Source organism: Takifugu rubripes, chromosome 3, assembly GCF_901000725.2.
Source record: "Takifugu rubripes chromosome 3, fTakRub1.2, whole genome shotgun sequence".
Lineage (NCBI taxonomy): Eukaryota > Metazoa > Chordata > Actinopteri > Tetraodontiformes > Tetraodontidae > Takifugu > Takifugu rubripes.
Window position 1 is genome coordinate 5503182 of NC_042287.1, and position 14380 is coordinate 5517561.

The window sequence follows — 14380 nt, forward strand, 5'->3', positions numbered from 1 at the left end:
GATACATCCAACGATGGCTGTGTCATCAGCGAACTTCTGAATGTGACACATTTCAGAGTTGTAACAGAAGTCCGAGGTGTACAGAGTGAAGAGGATGGGGGACAGCACAGTCCCCTGTGGAGCACCGATGCTGCTGACCACAGTGTCAGACGTGATGTCCTTCATCCTGACGAACTGCGGCCTGTCGGTGAGGTAGCTGGAGATCTAAGCAACCAGGCAGGGGTCCACTCGCATCTGTAGAAGCTTGTCCTGTAGGACAAGGGGCTGGATCGTGTTGAAGGCACTCGAGAAATCCAAAAAGAGGATTCTCGCTGTGCCACTCCCCTTGTCCAGATGCGAGTGGACTCGGTGCAGCAGGTAGATGATGGCGTCCTCTACACCGACCTTGTCCCGGTAGGCAAACTGTAAGGAGTCCTCAGCGTGCTGCACCTGGGGCCTGAGGAGGTTGAGGAAGAGCCGCTCCAGAATCTTCATCAGATGTGATGAAGATATGTCTGGAATCTGAGCCACATACTTTAAAAAAAATAATTTTCACCTGATGAACACTTATTTCCTAAAGGTCTGTTAAAAAAAGTCTGTTTTCTTGCGAAAACATTTTATTTTGTCTTCAGATGCCTATGTGGTTGCTAGATGAAAGCTCAGTCCTAAACAAACTATCATTTAGTGCATAAACTGTATGTAAGGTTTTGTGTAATTGACATAGCAGAAATCAGGAGAACCCCATGGACTAAACCACATGAAATTATCAGAAATGCTAACTTTCCTTCAAAATCAACAGTTTATCATATCTACATTAATGCATTATCACGAGAAAAAAAACCCTGACATTTTATGACATAAACAAAAAACAGACTTGTCAAATCACTATGATAATAACTTCAATAAACTGTTAATTTCTGCATTTTCCTAATCAGACACAGCCATCAAAAGATTGTGGGGTACAATGTTTGTGAAATAAGGTAGAAATCACTTGGACATCATAGTGCCAAGAAGTGTGTTGTTCAGATGGTGAGACATGATATGATATGCCGAGACTGTCCCAAATTCGATCATCCAATTCTTCAGTGTAATAAGTATTATAGATAAAAATGTTTTCCAAAAGAACTCTGCACCCCTTCTTTCATGCACAACAGTTTAGACTGCACTTCACCACCAAACCACCATGATTCACAATAGAAAATTGAGCGACAAATTTTCTTGTCAGCAAACATACTGCAGAAAAGCCTAATTATCATGCCACCTACACCATATTCTGCTGGAAGACCCTCCAGCATCGTAAGCTCAGCCTCTATCCCCTCCCTTCATTACATATACAGTTTACAGCTCACCAATGAAACCATCTGCATCGCAGGAGAACCCTGCCCAACTATGGCAGAGGACCATTAGGCTGAAGAACAATTTTTTCCTCCAGGCTTTCATGATTACTTAACTCTGTGCCTCCTCTGCCCCCTCATCACCGTGTCCCTTGCACAATGAAAGACTGCACATTCTTAAGTACTGAGGCTCGCGTACACAGAGATATTGATACTTGCTCCAGCTCAAGATTTCTTCCTGTTAAAGGGGAGTGTTTCCTCGCCACTGTTGCTTGTTCGGGGTCCGGCCCTGGAATTCTGTAAAGCGCCTACAGACAATTTTGATTGTAACAGATGTTAAATAAATATGTTTTGATTTGATTTGATTAAGCTATGTGAGGGAGTGATGTCAGAGGTGGGCCAATCCTCTGAGGCATATGAAGGGAATCAAATCTTCAAATCTATGGCCTGAATTATTTTAATTATCTACAATTAAATATTTCTTAAATTATTGTTAAAGGTTTAAATGTATGGTTATTTCATTGTATGGTTGTCCATGTAATATACCTACCAGGCATTCTACATATTTTTTAAAAGGGTACTTTTTGCATCATTGTTATAGCACTACCACCTCAGCCCATTGTTGCCATAGCAACACACAGGTAAGGGTAAAGAAGTGCTAATTTTGCAATGCAGCATGAGGCCCCTTTCATAAACTGTTGACCTACAAAAAATACACCCACCAGCATGTGGAGGCTACCAATACCATATATGTTCTATGAAAAATACCGGGGGTGGGTGTTGAGGAATCAATAGCTAAAGCTTTATATACTGAGTTTTTTTTTGTTATTGGCTATGTGTTTCTTATTCAGCCCGGCAAGATGACAGCACTAAAAATGTCTAGACCTATCAGTAAAAATGTTTAGGCCTCTCAGAACCTTGGCTGAACTGTTTCCTAGTTTTTCAACCTTTTTTAATCTCTAGTATGATTTTTTTTCCCCTCCCCTCTGTTTTTATTAAACTTTTTCCTTTCCTTCTTTCCATCTTTCTCTCTTTTGTCAAGGTCCTTGCCACTTTTGATGAATCTGTCTAACTTTTAGCTGGTCTTTACCTGCCTGCCTCTCTTCATCCTCCCTTGTTTTATCCCCTGGGCTTTGCTGCTTCTCATCTGCCAGAAGCTATTCCCTGCAGTCAACCATCACAGACACAGGCCATATGGGAATAGTGGCTGTGCTTGTTACAGACCTAGTGCCATTTTGTGTGGTGTTATGTCTGTGTCTGACTTTACCACTCTACCTCTCCAGTTGATCGCCTTCGACTTTGAGATCGTCTTAATCTGCTAATAAGATGATTTTTAAGGAGTGAGAGAGAGAGAAAGAAAGAGAGAAAGAATGATAGATGGTGGACCACAGTGGTGAGAGCTTGAGGCTGATTTTATGGATTAGTGACTGATGGTAACTCTCTTTGGTGGTGAAAAGTACTGTTAGGTTTCCCCAAGGTGTGGTGTGTCTTCAGTTTGTTGGTTGAGTGTTTTTATGACTTATTTTCCCCCAGAGTGATGGTGTTTTGTTGGTTTGTGCTAGGTTACCTATTCCTAGCTGTAGAATTTAGTGATGACCAGCATGGTAAGTGGATTTATCAATACTTTGTATCATTAAACAAGCATAAATTGTATAAATGATGACCAGTCTCTGTTGTTTTCTTGTTTTTATCCCAGGATAAAAGGAGACTTGTTTTGCTTTAATTTTGTCATTGTTGTTGAATGCAGAGATTTTTTTCATGAACAAAATACTAACAATTATGTTCCTCCTGATGCAACAGACGATAAATGCAAAACTACTCACGAGAGGATCCGCTCAAGCCGCCCTCCAGTAGACCCTATGATTTCTCCAAGAGAACAAAACGTCTGGCCCAAAAAGTCCTTGGGAGAAATAAGTCCTTATTAGGTTCACATAGCTCAGATACATTGGTTAGAAAGCAAGCATATACAGTGGCCAATCCAGAAGAATGGAATTCAAACAACTGCCGCCCATGATAATAATAAAATAAAACAGGGACAATAGCATTTAACATAATGCAGCATGTTGCTGTGTCTGCATGAGCAAAAGACAGTTATAAATAAGTAATTAAATGTCCAGACACACAAACTACTTTAATATACTGTCTCAAACCACAAGTCTGCATTTACTTTCAAGTCAAATACATGATGAAAAGCAGACAGAAAATAATTAAATAACTGCTGATATGCGACTTACCTTCTGCTCTTCCAGGAATTGATATTTATAAAAAAAAAAAAAAAAAAAGCATGAATGAATGTACATTGTCAATATTCAAAGCTGGCATTTGGCACAATAAACTTACATGTTTGGAAATATTGGAGCTTCTGGAGTCCACACTGTAGCTGTCAGAAACAAATGTCAAAGAAATTGGGATACACTATATGAGTAGTTTCATTGTGGAAAAATTGCTGTTAGTGCTCACAATTGCACACAATTTAGGTTTATGTTGATGAAAGTTCACAGTCATCCACAATGAATTCTTGGCTTAACTCTGGGAATCCCAGAGTTACATATACCGTGCTGGTTTACTTTTTGATTTACTGGTTGACTTGCAAATTACCACCAATAGTAACAATGGCATTCAGTAAACCAGCACAGTGTATATATATCTCTCCGAATCCCATCAGTTAATTTAGAAGTGCAATTTAAAAAATCACTATGAAATGGATGAATGAGATCCATAAACACATTTATTACAACATAAATTTTAATTGTTCAAATAATCTGCAACATCTAAATTATTTAAATGTAGTTGAAGACATGATGGTCGTAGCTTTTTTTTTTACAGTGGATCTTTTTTATAGTTGGTAGGCAAGTGGTTGGTGGGAGTTTTGGTTTATTTGGAACAAAAAACAAACAAATATGTGGTTGATTTACTTACACATCAAAACGTAGGATTTGTTTCTCCTCAAAGAAGAAATCCAGGAAAAATTTCCTGACAAAGTCTGGGTTTCGGGTGTTATCAATTACCTCTGTCCTGCCAAACTGCAAAAGAAATGCTAATTGATACTGATTCAACAATAGAAATTATTAAGCTGATGAGTGAGAAAATATTTGCTTTAGAGTGTAAAGTAAATTAAATGAAATAAATTTTAAAGGAACCCATGTTTTATTTTTACACTTTCCACACTTTTCTTTTGAAAACAAACAAAAAAAACAGCAACAGTGTCATTACTGTCCAGCTAACTAAATCCATAATCTCTTGGGAAATTAGGCTGCTATACGAGATCTATCTATAGGCCGGTGTTGAGTCGGTGTCTCTTGGGCCATTTGGTTCCAACATCTCCGTGGCAATTATACCAGTAATCCCTATAGGCTGCCAGCCTCGCCTCCATGGTTAGACCCGACAGCACCAGGTAATGAGCTATTGATCTTGTTACCGCTTCCCTGCAGCCTCAATACCTCTGCCTTCTGTCTTCAGCATTCAATGAATATAATCTGCGCAATCAAATGTGTCTCTATTTTATCCATTACCTAAATACACCTAAATAGAAATCCATGGGCCTCAGAATCGGCTCTTTATTCAAAATGCTATTGTGTGCAGCAGTTCTATTTCTATGAGTATTGTCCGTTGGTTTCCAATTTCACTAATTCCTAATTGTTTTTCTTTTGTGGGGATGCATATCTGTGTTAATGAATTGAAGTTTGTGACAGAGCATTTGGAAATACTGCAATGTTATACCTACAATTTCAAAGAAGATTTTTAACAACTTTTTGTCCTAAAATGTCAATATTAGTTTTCATTAAATGTAATAACACTGTCTGTAGTTTCAACTTCTAGAGAGGATTAGTTAGTGCCACAGAAGTCAGAAAAAAAAATCATTATATATACTATACACATACCTGACAGACAATGTCATTGTCAGAGATTAATTAAGGTTTACTCACCTCTCTCCATTCTTTGGTGCCAACAGCTTGCAAGTATAGCACAACCACTGTACAGAGGAAAAACAGGAGTTCAAGGTATAGAACGAAAAAGGAACATTCAGTTGAGTATTTATTGTTTCTAAGTGATGCCTGTAGCTTCAGCATCTGACATGCATCAAAACAATGGCATAACAAAATCAATAAGTGACATATATTTTAAATTATGTCTATAATATTAATATGTATCCATCCACACATGCATCATCTTCTGCTCTGGAAGCTTTGCAGCTGCCCTTCTTCTTCGTTGTTGTGACAATACATAAAATATAAGTCAGGAGGGAACAAAAATCAAACTCTGCCCACGTGAAAATGTGATTGATGCATTGCAGATATAACTGATAGGTGAGTTCCTACCTATCAATAGAAACTGAAAATCAAACCTCGTTTGTATGAGGTATGGATTTTAAAAAACTTAAAATCTAACAGCTGGCTGCCATTGATGACTGACAAATCCATTATATTGTAGGGTGGTGGGGCTTTTATGCACCAGTAAAAAGTTTTAACTATTTCCCTGTTATATTAATTTCTTAAACTGGGTACAATGGGATATTAAAGGAACGTTCTAAGCCCCCTGACCACTCTAATCCATAAAGAAATTTATGGTTCACTCAACATTGATGGCAATTTGTCCACCATGGAGATGTATGTTTTTATTCTAATGAAAGACATATATTTTGATGTAATATTATTAAGCAACTACAGTATAGTGCCATTAAAATATTGCATAGGTCATCATAAATGACCACTCAGAATGTAATAGCAATGGCATATTTTGAAATTTGTAAAAAAGGTTTTTCCACCGTGGAGCTCTAGAAAGATTTGTAATTAGAAAAGATTATTAACAAGACAAAAAGCTAACTGTTCTTAAATCCAGCAACATGACATTCAGTTAAAAAGAGAAGAAATAACACTTTTGAGATGAATCTGCTTAAATTCTCGGAAACTACTTGAGCTGGACTCGTGTCATGTCACAAACAACAGACAGGTTGAGAATTTTAAACATTTTCTATTCGGGTTTGTACCTTAAAGCAACCCAAACAAGCAGACAGAATCAGGTCAGTAATCCAGACAGTCAGAACACAAGAACAAAGCACAAAGGGTACACTGGACGGTCCAACAAAATAAAGCTTGGCACAGAAGGTAAGGAGAAGATGGCTTAAATATACAAGAAAGAGAGCAGGGATAATTAGAAGCAAGTGAGGCACATTGGGTAATTAACGGTTAAGACAAACGGTGGCTGCAAGACAAAACACAAACTACAATAAAAATGATGCATAACTCGCTAACAGTCTTGCTAACAATTATCCAATTTGCCAAAACAATCTTGAAAGCTGCAGTTACATAACAATGCAGTAACATACCTTTCATGGCTTGTCTTACCAAAATCTCTAACCTACACACCTCACAGAGTAATTTAGGTAAAGCAGGGTCATTTAAATTGTTTCCTAGTCATCTAGTATTCTAGTAGAGGCAAAGTCATAATTGTCTGAAAAGCAATTTCTGTAACTGGACGATTAAACTCAAAATCTTTAAGGACCATGGAGCAAAACTTACCCTTGACCTTAAATTAATTTTTGTTGACCATCCCTCCATTAACTCAAATGTTTTACATGTTAACCTATGGTAATAAAGCTATTGGCATCTTAGATCCAAAACCATGCATTTCAGGGAAGGAAGTAAAGCTGAAAACAACAGATCTGTTCTTCGATAGTGATTTTAAAGAAAGACTATGGGGGAGTATTATAACCTGCATCTGAGACTTGGAAGACTAGATTGGCAAGGTTCTTGGAGGAAGTGAAGTGATTTAATTTAATTTTAAGGACCTGATTTACTATGATGTTTGGCACAGCCACAGCTTGCCTGATATTATCTGATTAATCAAACCAAACAGTGACTATTTGGTTTGATGAACAGTGCCACAACGCCAACAATGCCACTTTTTCAGTCAATGCCTTATGTCTGGCCGGGGTTATGGCGGAATTGTCTGGGGAGATAATGTTCGAGGCATCCCTTTGAAACAACAACTAAATTTGGCAAATAAAGTGTTGGGGTTCAGGGTTGTGTCTGTTTTTTTCCTCTGGGGGCGTGGAGGAGCTTGATTGGCGGCAGCTGGCACTGCAGGCAGGCGCACCTGTGGGCAATTAATATCTGGTCGCCTACTTAAATAGGGAGCACCTGCCCATCAGCACCAGAGTGTTGTGTTTTCTTTGCGGCTTGGTGGCGGGAGTGTTGCGGCTTTGTTGGTGTGGCTTCGTGGCTTTGCTTGGTCCGTCTTTCCTGCACATTCAAGGTCTTCATGCCGTTCAGCCCAGGAGGACTGCTTCTGTCTTCTGTGTCTCTCCGGCACGTTCTAGGTCTTGATGCCATTTGCTGGACCTGGGTGGTGCAGAGCCTGCCTCCCGAGTTCTCTGCAGTCCAGGAAAACTGCTTCTGTTCGAGGACTCACTTGGGACGACCTGTGAAGCGCTGACGCTGACTCCCAATCTCCCTCCAGTCCAGGAGGACTGCTTCTGTCTTCTGTGTCTCTCCGGCACGTTCTAGGTCTTCATGCCGTTTGCTGGGCCGGCAAGTGTGCCGTGCCGGACTCCCGAGTCCTCTGCAGTCCAGGGGGACTGCTTCTGGTTAAGGACTCACCGGTGGACCTGTGAAGAGCAGACGCTGACTTCCGAGCTCCCTGCAGTCCCGGAAGACTGCTTCTGTCTTTTTGTGTGTTCCCCTGACAATAAAACTCATTCGGACCATTTTACCACTGTCCTGGCCTGTGTTCGGGTTCTGTTCAAAACCCTTGTTTCCTAACATAAAGAGAGATGATGTCTTTCTAGCAGGCAGGGCAATCTTTTTTTTTTTACAGAGGATTGCCCCAGTGTGGCTTTTATTTGACTTTTAATTACTGAAATTAAAATCTTAAAGTTGTTCATAAACAACATATAAAACAATGTTCCATCTACATACTTTTACTTCTGAAATAAACCAAATTGGATCACATCTTATATAACAGTTTTTGCTCAAGATAGTCTACTCATGCAGAGAGAGCTAACAATTCTATATAACATAAAACAAAACTTTCTCGTAGTTGTCCAGAAAATCAAGGAGCAACTTGTATATATTTTTAGGATAGAACAATATTAAGGTCTCAAAGCCCCCCACCTCATCACATTTCATAAAAAGCATTCACCCTGTGCCTGAGTGAACAGACACAGCAAAATGAATACACATGATTACTAACCCTAACCCTAACCCTAGCTACATTTTTGCCATTAAAGTATATAATTTTAGAAACTCAAGGCTGAGTGAGAGTGAGAAGACTATGTCTCCTTCAGATTTTAATAGAGTGAAGCAGCTACGCATGTGGCTCAAAACAGCCAGTACTCCAGTGTTTAATGATGTTACATAAGATAAGTGGGATGTTTCTTATGAGTGATCGGAGCTTAGTGGTGGAGATGAATAAAAGACAGTCATGAACTGCATGCAGAGGGGGAACATGACACAGTGTTTAACATTCCTTTAATTTTTTCTTGAGTTGTCTTGAGCAACATTTTAATTTGTCTTTGCTGATCATCTCATTACACTTGTGCTGTTAAACTGCTCAAACTGTTAAACTGCTCAACTGACACCTTATCAGCCCAATAGACCGCTCCGCTCTCAGAATGCTGGTCTACCTGTGGTCCCCAGAGTCTCTAGAGGTAGAATGGCGGGTCGAGCAGTTAGCGGCGAGGCCCCCCTGCTGTGGAACCAGCTCCCTGTCCAGGTACGGGAGGCTGACTCCATCTCTACTTTTAAAATTAGGCTCAAAACTTTACTCTTTGAAAAAGCTTATTGTCGCTAATTCTGTAGTCCCAGTTACTATCATAGACAGACAAATTATCATACTTAGGGGGTCGTCTAATCATTAGGTTAACATCTTAGTTATGCTGCTATAGGCCGAGGCTGCTGGGGCCCAGAAAAATGATCACCTGACAGGCCTCCGTCACATCACTGGGAAATGGTCCCCTCTCCTCTCCTCCCCATCACATAGACTAGTGATGTTATTTTTTGTGTTTTTCTGCTCCACCCCCACCTTCTGTAATCATCTACAGGTATTGCTGCCTTCAGAGCTGCATACTGACCTCCGACCCCGCTGACCCACTCAACTTGACACTACCGGCAGCTTACTTTACTTAATATAATGTATTCCTGTATGCACTCTCTATTATCTGTGCCTATTCTCTCCTCTCCCCTCCTCTCCTACCTATTCTATCCTCTACCTGTCCTCCCCCCTTCTCCTCTCTCTACCCAGCCAGCCATCAGCAGGAGGGTCCCCCTACATGAGCATGGTCCTGCTCAAGATTTTTCCTTGCCACTGTTGCTTGTTTGGGGTTAGGCCTTGGGATTCTGTAAAGCGCCTAGAAACAATTTTGATTGTAAAATACACTATATAAATAAAATTGATTGATTGATTGATTGATTGATTGATTGATTGATTGATTAAAATTTTGACACAAATTAGTGCTCAATTTATGGTGTTTTTGAAGTGTAAATTATTTAGTTAAATAATGGTAAAAGCTGTGCCACCCAGAAAAGAGTCGTGAAATAGCTTTTGACAACAAGAATAAAAATCTCATGTATACCATTATTTTCACCAAACTGATTACAAATGAGGAAATGACAGAAAAGCCCCCAAATGTCTTTTGATGTATTTTTCCCTTTCTTGTTACTGTAGTTCAATGCATAAAGGCTATTAGCATTTCTCCAAGGACAACATCACTGTGGTTAAGGTCACACATGCCTTGAATATATTATAATCGTTTTACAATCTAGCCAGGATTGGGTAAGGAATGAAAATGAAATACAATGCTGCAATCAGTAGCTTTCTGACATTGAGTGTAAGTGGAAACATATTTAGGTAGATGACATAGATACATACCATGCAGTAAGGCTTTCTCAAAGGTCTGGTGTAACCATCACTTTGTGAGACATAAAACAGTGTGATACCAGTGAGTGATTGATGACTTGATTATATTACATCCTGATGGAAAAAAAACTAAAAACAATTCAGAAATTAATACAGATTAATTATTTGAGAGTACAGAAAAATGTATTTAAAGAAGTTTTTTTCTTTTTTGTCAATTCCTGCACAAAATTGAAGCAAAGTGATAGTATACACACGGTGCACAACAGGCGACTGTACAATCAATATATTACAAAAAAGCAACATTTTCACAATACAGTGGGCCCTCTACTTACGAATTTAATTCGTTCCAGAAGTTGCTTCGTAACCTGAAAATTACTTAAGTAAAGACGTGTTTTCCATGTAAATGCCCTAATCCGTTCCAAGCCCCCAGAAATTCGGACATAATTTTTTTATAAATCATAAAAATGCATCAAAATATGTAACAAATACATGTTACAATTAGATTACCGCACAATAAATGTAGGAATTCAGTGCAAGGCTTCTCCAGGAACAAAATGAACTCTATTACAGGCTAATCTTACGTTAGCCGTCATTACTAGCAACGAACGTTAACACTTGTGGTTACACCGCCATCTAATGGACAAACACACGAACAACCACAATAAATAAAAGTGAAACAAAGGCGACGCTGGGATACACACAAACTTGTAAATATTGACGTCCCTCCTAGCCAATGGGATGACAGGAAAATGCTAGGCGATAGCCAATGGCAGAACAACTACAAGCAAGTTTGTGTTTGCTAAACTCCGTGAGCTGGGAGTAGCAGCGGTAGCATATTTTTGACCTTCGTATCCTGAAATTTCCTTCGTAACAAGAGGAAATATTTTCCCGTTGAGACGCTTCATAACCTGAAAAATCCGCATGTAGAGATGTTCATAAGTAGAGGTCCCACTGTATATATATACTCTGGTTCCAAAAGATGGTAAAATAAAGCTGTGTGAAGCTAGAAAAATCAATTAGATGCAAAGAACACCGAGGTTGGGAATTGCAAAAGAATTGGACCTTATAGGACTGGATTAAGTTTGTCGACCACCAGTTTCTCTCATTCAACAGCCCCGCGAGAGGATCATGTAGTGATGTTAGTTTTACTGCTCCCCCCCCTTCTGTATTCATCTACAGGTATCGCCACCTTCATAAGCTGTATGCCTACCTACTGACCTCCGACCCCACTGACCCACCCAACCCGACTCTACCGGCAGCTTATTTTAATTAATTTTTATGTTCTACCTATTCTCTCTGTAATGTCTAAAGAATGTGTATTGATCCCTTGCAGATCCTGACTTTTGACCTCTGAGGATCTTAGCTTTGAAGATCTTATCTTCTTTTTCAGCCATCCTGGCACTATCTCAACATGTCCCATTTGTGTCCTGTCATCTATGTTTTTCTGTGCTCGTGATTTAATGTCTTGTTATCCGCCAAGTGGAATTGCTGTGAAGGACAACAGGGGTCCACAGGCTCCTGGGCTCTCAGACTGAACTCTATACCATTTGGTTGGTTATATTGTGTCATGCAGTCACAAGAAAGGAATGTGTTTACTTGACCATATATAAGGGTCTACCGAACAAAGCACTTTGGAGATCTTCACCATTGGGACCACGAAATCCTCCCTCGGGCAAGCTGCACAATACATGACTGTTCTCTCCAATAAACATCTCTTAAAACCAAGTCGGTGTCTACGAAGATTCCTTTCTCATCACCTGTCAACCACCAGAAGAAATTTACCACAGTAGCACAATTAGAAGTTCCACCATTGATGGACGTTTTGCCTTTGTTATCCTCTAATATGATGCAGCATCAAGGCTGTATTTATCATTTCTCAAATGTTTTGATTGGACAGATATACATACACCACATGTGTAAAGTCAGAGAAGGGAATCAGAAAATTAAATTGATGCAGCAACAAAGACTAAATTCAATTATTCAATGACTAAGCAATGTGGAAAAAATTGTCCAAAGACAAATTCTGACTCACCAATGAATTACATAAGTAGAGGTGCTTTAACGTTGATAATACACTTGATGCAATTGCAATCCAGGTGGTGGCTGTCAACTGATCACCACCTGGTGGTGAGTTGGCTCCGATGGTGGGGGAGACCCGGCAGACCCAAACGTATTGTGAGGGTTTGCTGGGAACTTGACTCGACTCTGCAACATTGCATGGACATCGGGGGCCGTGCCGCTGGATTGGCAGACCGGTGTGGTAGTCCCTCTTTTTAAGAAGGTAGACCGGAGGGTCTGTTCCAACTATAGGGGGATCACACTCCTCAGCCTCCCTGGTACTGGAGAGGAGGGTCCGCCGGATAGTCGAACCTAGGATTCATGAGGAGCAATGTGGTTTTTGTCCTGGGCGTGGAATGGTGGACCAGCTCTACACCCTCAGCAGGGTCTTCGTGGGTGCATTGGAGTTTGCCCAACCAGTCCACATGTGTTTTGTGGACTTGGAGAAGGCATTCGACCGTATCCCTGGGGGGTCCTGTGGGTGGTCCCCAGAGAGTATGTGTCGGGCCCCCTGATACGGGCCATCCGCTCCCTATACGATCGGTGTCAGAGTTTGGTCCGCATTGCTGGCATTAAGTCGAACTCATTTCCAGTGGGGGTTGATCTCCTCCAGGGCTGCCCTTTGTCACCGATTCTGTTCATAACTTTTATGGACAGAATTTCTAGGTGCAGTCATGGTATTGAGGGGGTTCGGTTTGGTGACCTCAGGATCGGGTCTCTGCTCTTTGCACTTGATGTGGTCCTGTTGGCATCCCGTGACCTCCAATGATCAGAGGATCGGTTCACCACTGCGTGTGAAGCGGCTGGGATGAAAATCAGCACCTCCAAATCCGAGGCCATGGTTCTCAACTGGAAAAAGGTGGAGTGCCTTCTCCGGGTCAAGGAGCAGATCCTGCCCCAAGTGGAGGAGTTCAAACACCTCGGGGTCTTGTTCACGAGTGAGGGAAGAATGGAGCAGGAGATCGACAGGCGGATCGGTGCAGTGTCCGCAGTAATGCGATTTACTGGTCGATCTTCGTTCCTACCCTCACCTATGGTCATGAGCTTTGGGTAATGACTGAAAGAACAAGAGCACGGGTACAAGCGGCCGAAATGAGCTTCCTCCGTAGGGTGGCTGGGCTCTCCCTTAGAGATAGGGTGAGAAGCTCTGCCATCCGGGAGGAGCTCGGAGTAGACCCGCTGCTCCTCCGCGTTGAGAGGAGCCAGATTAGGTGGCTTGGGCATCTAGTTAGGATGCCCCCTGGACGCCTCCCTGGTGAGGTGTTCAGGGCATGTCCCTCCGGTAGGAGACCCCCGGGAAGACCCAGGAAATGTTGGAGAGACTATGTCTCTCAACTGGTCTGCAAACGCCTGGGGATCCGACCGGATGAGCTGGATGAAGTAGCTGGGGAGAGGGGAGTCTGGGCTTGTCTTCTTAGGCTGCTTCCCCCGCGACCCGACCCCGGATAAGCGATGGATGGATGGATGGATGGATGGATGGATGAATGGATGGATGGCAATTGCAATCCGGACTGACTTCGCTGTACATGTCGCCTCTGTTCTCTGCTTCATGCCAAAATACATAGGCTGTATCTTCAGTAAGCAGCTCAATGCTGCACTGACAGGCAGTAATGAAGCAATTCATGTAGGCTCGAGTGATATTACCACTTTGTAGTGCACAAAAACGTAGTGCACAGGGGAGCGAGGTGAGGGAGCAGTGAGCACAGGTGAGTGGGGTGAGGGAGGAGTGAGCACAGGTGAGTGAGGTGAGGCAGGTGAGCGGGGTGAGGGAGGAGTGAGCACAGGGGAGCAAGGTGAGGAGACAGTGGGCACAGGTGAGGGAGCAGTGAGTGCAGGTGAGGGCACGAGTGGCGCGTCCGAGTGGTGGCTTGTTCCTGCGAAGTGGCGGAACAAGCGGAAAAGCGCTATGAAGGACAAGGGGGTAAAACCAGAAGGCTGGAGGATGCAGCAGCAGGCACAGACACCAGCGACTGCGAGTCCATGTCGGACTTCAGCGAACTGTCCTGGACAATGCCAGACAGGCAGGAAATTGACTTGTACCCTCCAAGCTTGTTTAAAAAGTTCCTTACGCAGACCAAGGGCATGAGAGGCCTTGATCTGGGAACATATTTCCCTGACAGGCTCCATTTCATCTGGTCAGCAAGCTTTTTAAT

The 14380-nt window shown here is 41.7% G+C and overlaps 1 protein-coding gene and 1 long non-coding RNA gene across 3 annotated transcripts in view; one reads left to right on the top strand and one right to left on the bottom strand.

Annotated features, from left to right (window-relative positions):
* The window catches only part of LOC101076026 (copine-9-like), a 45546-nt gene that overhangs the window by 25928 nt on the left and 5238 nt on the right, over nucleotides 1-14380 (bottom strand). For both annotated transcript variants that reach the window (XR_003887934.1, XM_029834242.1), the window contains exons 3-6: nucleotides 5240-5286; nucleotides 4233-4336; nucleotides 3654-3693; nucleotides 3137-3216 (exon numbers count right to left, since the gene is read on the bottom strand). Coding sequence is in view for 1 of the 2 variants with exons in the window: in XM_029834242.1 (XP_029690102.1) it covers nucleotides 3137-3216; nucleotides 3654-3693; nucleotides 4233-4336; nucleotides 5240-5286 (271 nt within the window). In the remaining variant the exon portion in view is untranslated. The remainder of the gene's footprint in view (nucleotides 1-3136; nucleotides 3217-3653; nucleotides 3694-4232; nucleotides 4337-5239; nucleotides 5287-14380) is intronic.
* LOC115249237 (uncharacterized) lies at nucleotides 7393-8024 on the top strand. The gene is made up of 2 exons (XR_003887935.1): nucleotides 7393-7544; nucleotides 7633-8024. It is a non-coding gene; the product is annotated as an uncharacterized lncRNA (long non-coding RNA).